The sequence below is a fragment of the Arachis duranensis genome, chromosome 10 (assembly GCF_000817695.3).
Source record: "Arachis duranensis cultivar V14167 chromosome 10, aradu.V14167.gnm2.J7QH, whole genome shotgun sequence".
Taxonomy (NCBI): Eukaryota; Viridiplantae; Streptophyta; class Magnoliopsida; order Fabales; family Fabaceae; genus Arachis; species Arachis duranensis.
Window position 1 is genome coordinate 99,108,129 of NC_029781.3, and position 6,763 is coordinate 99,114,891.

Consider the following 6,763-nt stretch of genomic DNA (forward strand, 5'->3'; position numbering starts at 1 on the left):
TAATCAAGAATATTTTTTGTATTAATTTATTTATAAACAATGTTGAAAGGTCAGCAAAAATTTTTGTTTTTAGCTAATAATTAATTAATAATATTTAAAAGTATAAATTAAAAATATGTTGTTAAATTATTAGACTAAAAATATTGGATTAATAGCTAAAATTATTGATAAAAAAAATAAATTCTGCTCGAACTTAAAAATTACTTTTTTTATTATATTACATATTAATTAGTAGTAGACAAGCAACACCTAAAATATTAAGGCTGAATTTGTTTTCTTAGACCGGAGGATTAAGGCTGAAATTGTATTTGATAATAAAAAACTGAAACTAAATTTTAGTTCACAAAATTTGAGATTCTTTAGTACTTTTAGAAAATAAAAATACATGTGACTAAAGATTTTAGAAACAAAGATTAAAACTTATATAATATTTTAAAAAAAAATATTATTATTTAATTTTTTAATTTTAAATATATTTTTTAATTTTTATATTTATCTTAAATTAAATATGATATTAAAATATAACTTAATTCAGCACATTTTATTTCAAATACAATTACCAAGACTTAAAAATCTTTCTCTCATTGTAGGTTTTTCTTCTAAATACATTTTATAAATTTAAGACTCATTATCATGTTTGTTGAGGGTAGAAATTGATACTAAATTTTAGTATTTTAGTATCTTTAAAAAGTGGAGATATAGGAGATTGAAATTTTTAAGAAAAAAGACTGAAACTTTAATAACATTTTATACTTAAAATACCCTAATTTTAATTAATTAATTTTAACATTATCTTTTGTGCAAATTAAATTAGAGGTTCATTCTGTCTTTCACTTTACACTAAACATAATACTAAAATTTATTTTAATCTCTGTCTCTCTGTTTTAGTCTTTCTATTTTTATTTCTCTTCCAAACGCTACCTAAATATTGTATCTACGTATATAAATCAAGATCTTTTAAAATAAAAAAATTAATAAAATAATAAAATAAAGATTAGTTACTTTTAAATTAAGATAATAAAACACATACTTAATAAATATTAGATAATGAATAATGATTAACTATTTACTTTATCATTTTAGCAAATTTTTGTATCGGAGAGGATCCAAATTACACATGTAGTGAGTAGTTGAGTGGTCCCTGATGTGATTTAAGAAGTTATAAAAGTATAAAAACACTCGTCACTCCCCCTTCCAGATTCTCTCTATCTTGAGAAACCATGCCACTATTGGACTGAAATCTTCACTCAGCCACCTTCCCGCATTCGCTCTGCTTTCCCGCCTTCCTCCAGATCTGTGCGCGTGCGCCGCCGTCTTCTCCTGCCTCATGCGTCACACCAACGCCGCATTCTGCCACTTGTCGCACATTCGCTGGTACATATTTTCTTTCATTCTCTGGATCCTTTCTAGATTCTTCCTTTATGTTATTCTTCTGGTTTTTTTGTTATTTTCCAGCTCCATTAATGGTCATGATTATTGAAATGTAATCTGAGTATAGTGCATGCTTGAGTTGTGTGTGGATTCTAGAAATTAGGTGTGAGAATTTGAGATTTATGATTGATTGAATGATCAATATGAGAAATATGAGCAACTGCTGCGTAACTTAGCTATGCTGGAAGCATGTTGATGGAGAGGTATAGGACTCCTTATGTTCTTAGGTTATGATGATGATCATGAATTGGAATAGATTATGCATACCTTATCTAATAGTTGCTGCAGAGGGATGGCAAAGTGGAAATGGGAGCTGAGATTTGACGTTTAAGAGGAATGCTGTTAGAAACTAAAGGAGTTGGTTTAATTATTTAAATTAAGGAATTCAAATCGAGAGAAAAAGGGGGAGCTATAGCAGCTGCTCTCAGATGAAAGAAGGGTCATCAATTGTGATATTGTGGATGGAGCTTGAGCAACGTATTAGAAGAATCTTATCAAGGGGGGAACTATGCCATAATGGTGGTGTTGGGTGCCAAAGTGAGGAGTTCAGAAGGAAATAATATGAAGTTGTGGGTCTGTGCTTCTTAGCAGTAGCAACTGAAGCTTGTGGAGAAAGATTATTAGTAGCTTTGTATGTTTTATGTTGTCTTTGTGGCTTTTGTATATATTTTGGCAATAATGTCATTTTTTAAGTCAATTCTAAGTCAGAATTTATGATCCATGTTATGATTCTACGAATTAATGAATTACCGTTTTGTATTTTCCTTTCGAGTTCAGGTGAAATCTACGAGTTCACTACCTTGTCTAAAACACCTTCATCCGAGCACATACTCACTCACTGCTACTATGCTTCCGTATGGGTCCCTCTCGGAGGCAGAGATTGCCATGGGCCGTAACCTCACCGTGGCAGAGACTTTGTGGTTCAACTACTCAGCGACCAAGTCGGACTACTTTCTGTACTGCCACAACATCCTGTTTCTGTTCCTAATCTTCAGCCTAGCCCCACTCCCTTATGTCTTCATTGAGATCATGCACCTCTATCCCTTCGACTCCTACAAGATCCAGCCCAAGGTCCGCCTCTCCCTCCAAGAAATGCTTAATTGCTACAAGGACGTCATGCGCATGTTCTTGCTTGTTGTCGGTCCCCTCCAACTCGTTTCCTATCCTTCCATTCAGGTACCAAATTGCCCCATAACCACAATTGTAAATGCAATATTTTGTACAGTAGTTTTTCAGTCACATCAGCTGCATTTTCCTGAATTCACGATAATAAGCTGAGCATTGTTCAAGGTCTTGGTGGCTTGGTTTTATTATTGCTGATGTGGTATAGAATACAGGCTATATAGTAGTTTCTGTAGGTCACATTGGCTGCATTCTCCTGTGACTGCAACTGCGACCACAGTTTTAAAACCATTGACACATTTCTAATTACTGTGGTTTTGGTTTTTGTTAAGATGATTGGGATCAGGATGGGGCTTCCATTGCCATCAGTGTGGGAGGTGGTGGCACAGCTCGTGGTGTATTTCTTGATAGAGGACTACACAAACTACTGGCTTCATAGGTTCCTGCACATGAACAGGTGGGGGTATGAGAACATTCACAAGGTGCACCATGAGTATGAGGCTCCAATTGGTTTTGCCGCGCCGTATGCGCATTGGGCAGAGATCCTTCTCCTTGGGATTCCGTCGTTCCTTGGTCCAGCAATTGTCCCTGGTCACGTGATCACCTTCTGGTTGTGGATAGCATTGCGCCAGATTGAAGCCATTGACACACACAAAGGGTAAACATAACCCCCTCTCTCTTGTCCTTTTCCTCGTTATCTTTCTTTGTTGCTTTTTCCCTCTGTAAAGTGATTTTTGGATTTGAAGGATCTCTAACAGTGCCTTGCTTTTACTTTATGGGGGAGGCTGATGGGCCTCCTCCTAGAATCAATTTCACACCTTTTTTTGGGGGGATTTTTTAATATTTAATTACCTTGGTTGTCTTTTGTGTTTCATCAGTATGATGATGAAAATCATTTAGTTTTTTGTTTTTTCCTCCTAAGTGGGAAGATGGTGTTATTTTTTGGCTGGAAAAATGGTTGGCAATTATTGATGACAAGGACTTGAAATCTTTGAGCTGATGATGATGTAGACCATTCAGGGATAAAGTGGAAGTCTGAGTATGATTTGCTTCTTTTTGACAGATTACTTTGTTCACTCATACTTTTGTTTTGTTCATTTTCACCTCTATTTTTTTTATTCTTTATTTTTCCCTCCTGCATTGTGCTAAGGAACTGTTGATAATGATCTTTACAAGTAGTTGACAGAAAAAAAGATCATCACAAGTTGATTATGGTTGGTGAGATGAGGTATAATTAAATATTTGTGATGATAATATGGTTTAGACTGTAATTTGCTTTTAAGTTTTTATTTCAGAGAATAATCTGGTCGAAAATGATATAATGTATTGTTGGAAGTTTGGTACTGAAAGAGAAACTTGCCTTTGGATTATGATTGTGAGGCCTCTAGAGTTTATCAATTAGTCTTTTCTTGGAGGTTTAAGGAAACAATTTTTATATTGTGAGCATCTGTACAACATAAGTCCAACTGTAAATTATCCAGGACAAACTTTTACTATTCTCTGCATCATTATATTTAATGTTCTTAACTATGCCTGGAAATATAGCTATCTAGTGAGTGCTGTCTCAACGATACAGAATCTATGCAAATGTAATTGAGAGCCAAAATAGATTTCTGTCTGCAGTTAATTGGTATACACGCAACAAGTATGATGTAAAGGGTTTTGTCCATAGAAAAGCCATGGCTGGCTGAAGATGTTGTTGTATATGTAACTATCAGTATGCTTTCTAGTATTGGCGAGACACAATATCCTCATGGTACATGCAAATTGAATATTTATATAATTGTTCATATTTCCTGTAGAAATTTAGTTATTGGCCCTTTTTTGGTCATTAATAAGCAGCCACATAATCCAACACCCCCATTCTTTTTAGACATTTGTTCATCTTTCTTCTTTAGTTTCTTCATTGCAATATTGACATGTGGCCTAAATGTGCTGTTACCAACCTTATTGCTTTGCAGGTATGAGTTTCCCTGGGCTATCACAAAACTCATTCCATTTTATGGTGGCGCTGATCATCATGATTACCATCATTATGTTGGAGGACAAAGCCATAGCAATTTCGCTTCAGTTTTCACATACTGTGATTATGTCTATGGCACTGACAAGGTTATATCATGATTCTGGATTTCTCTCTGTGACATAAATACCTGGTTGTCTTTTTCCACATGGGCAATTGATTTGCAATAATTCTGTTTTTTTATGCTACAGGGCTATCGTTATCAGAAGAAAATACTAAAGAAGGTATATTTTTAAAGCTTGGATGATATTTGAGAAGCGTGATTCAGTGATTGCATGTTGTAGCTTCAGTTAGCCATAGAACATTTTTTTCCACTCAAATTCTTTAGGCACTGTATGTTCCCTGTTTTGTACTATATTTAGGTATACAATCTGCAGCAATTGGCAATTTTTTTTCTCCCCTAACTGCTGCTTTGTGAATTGATTCAGTTGAAGGAAGACTTGGCTAATGTCGTCGAGCAGAACGGAGGATCATACAAGAAATCTGACTAAACGGTGAAAATATCATCCTATGGGTCGGAGTGTAACAAGTTTTGACTGTTTCAAACTACGATTTCACTTGGACATATAATTCCGGTGGTGGTAAAATAGATGTCATTTGGTTAGGTTAATGGTGCAGGTTAGTAGAGTGGCCCTTTATATATTGTAATTTTGTGTTAGAAGAGAGGGTTGGGGGAAGGAATTTCTACTGTTGTCATCTTTTCTTTTTGTTTGTTATGTAAGAATGCTCATTCCCCCTATGGGCTCGGATTGGAAAATGCTGAAACATGAAAAAGAGCCTCCTCTGGAATGTGATTCAGATTACAAGTAAGAATTGTAAGCTCAGTTTTGTGGACTTTGTTGATTGTATATGTTGTCATGTTGAATGGGGGTGGGTTTTGTTATTCCATCAGGAATTGATGTGAAAAACTTATGAGTTATGACATTAATTAGTACAAGAGGGTTTATCCTTGCCCATTTGCCCATCATAAATGGAAAGATGGGACAATTTCAGAGTATTACTCTCTCCCATTTTCATACCATAAAGGCATAAATGAAGAAATAATTGAGAGTTAACGAGTGGTTGGCAACAACAAGTACAACGAATAAAATATCATTTAATCGTGGAAATGAGAACTATCGGTTAGTACTTTTTTTCGTAAATTTATTTACTTTGACAGGAACCCATGGGTTAATACTTAATACTCAAAACTCAGAACCAATCTTTGTCACCGTGTTACAGAATACTATGGATAGTTTTTGTTTTGTTTTGGTTAGTTTTTTTTTCGTGGTATTATCTCCTAACCGGAGATTATTTCACCAATTTGAATTGATTATAGAGTGAAGTACAACATGCCCAGTCTATTTTTAAGAATGACAACGCGACCCCTTAAAATAAAATCGATCAACTTCTATCCTCAGATTCTGTCACACAATGCGGTCCCTTATTTTTTCGTCAATTCTGAACGGAAAATGCTGACGTGTCAGGTTCAGAAATGGACAGGGGTCTAATTGTCTCTAAATTTAAATTGGTTGGGTTTATTTGTCCTTATAATTTTTTAAACAATATTTATATAATTAAATGCATTTAAAAATTATATTTGAGAATTATTTATTTAGTTTTATAATAAATGATATTTTTAAATTTGAATAATTTATTAATTAGTTTGTACTCATTATACCATATATTTAATAATTTATTGGAAAAAGAATATTAATATAATAAAAAAAATAATCTAAAAAAATATTGTTTAAAAAATTATAAGGACAAATAAACCCCTAACCAATTTAAATTTAGAGATAATTAGACCATTGTCCATTTCTGAACCTGACACGTCAGCATTTTCCGTTCAGAATTGACGAAAAAATACCCACAGAGACCGTGTTGTGTGACGGAATCAGGGCACAGGGACCGAAGTGGATCGATTTTATTTTGAGGGGTCGCGTTGTCATTCTTAGAAATGGACAGGGGCCGGGTTGGTACTTCACTCTTGATTATAATATGGACAACTTTTACTGACAGGTAGCCTAGCTAGTAGGTGTTTTTTTTTTTTGAAAATTTATGTGTAATTAATTTCACGTAAAGTTAATAGTTGAGAGTCATTAAATGACAATTTAATCAAATCTATTAAATTATTTAATGACTCTCTACTATTAACTTGATATGAAGTTAACTACAAGTGAGTTTTTGCCTTTTTTTTTTCAAAGAACA

At 33.9% G+C, this 6,763-nt stretch overlaps 1 protein-coding gene across 1 annotated transcript; it reads left to right on the forward strand.

Annotated features, from left to right (window-relative positions):
* The first annotated feature begins 1,176 nt into the window (after positions 1-1,176).
* LOC107471219 (methylsterol monooxygenase 1-1) lies at positions 1,177-5,570 on the forward strand. The gene is made up of 6 exons (XM_016090672.3): positions 1,177-1,374; positions 2,209-2,607; positions 2,886-3,211; positions 4,515-4,662; positions 4,765-4,797; positions 5,002-5,570. Exons 2-6 carry the CDS (start codon positions 2,278-2,280, stop codon positions 5,062-5,064), a joined length of 900 nt encoding a protein of 299 aa, XP_015946158.1. The 5' UTR covers positions 1,177-1,374; positions 2,209-2,277; the 3' UTR covers positions 5,065-5,570.
* The last annotated feature ends 1,193 nt before the right edge of the window (positions 5,571-6,763 follow it).

Bases quoted from the DNA above. Each gene is read 5' to 3' on its own strand.
- LOC107471219 (XM_016090672.3), top strand. From the start codon at position 2,278: ATGCTTCCGTATGGGTCCCTCTCGGAGGCAGAGATTGCCATGGGCCGT. The intron at 2,608-2,885 runs GTACCAAATTGC...GTTTTTGTTAAG, and splicing joins TTTCCTATCCTTCCATTCAG to ATGATTGGGATCAGGATGGG. The intron at 4,663-4,764 runs GTTATATCATGA...TTTATGCTACAG, and splicing joins ATGTCTATGGCACTGACAAG to GGCTATCGTTATCAGAAGAA.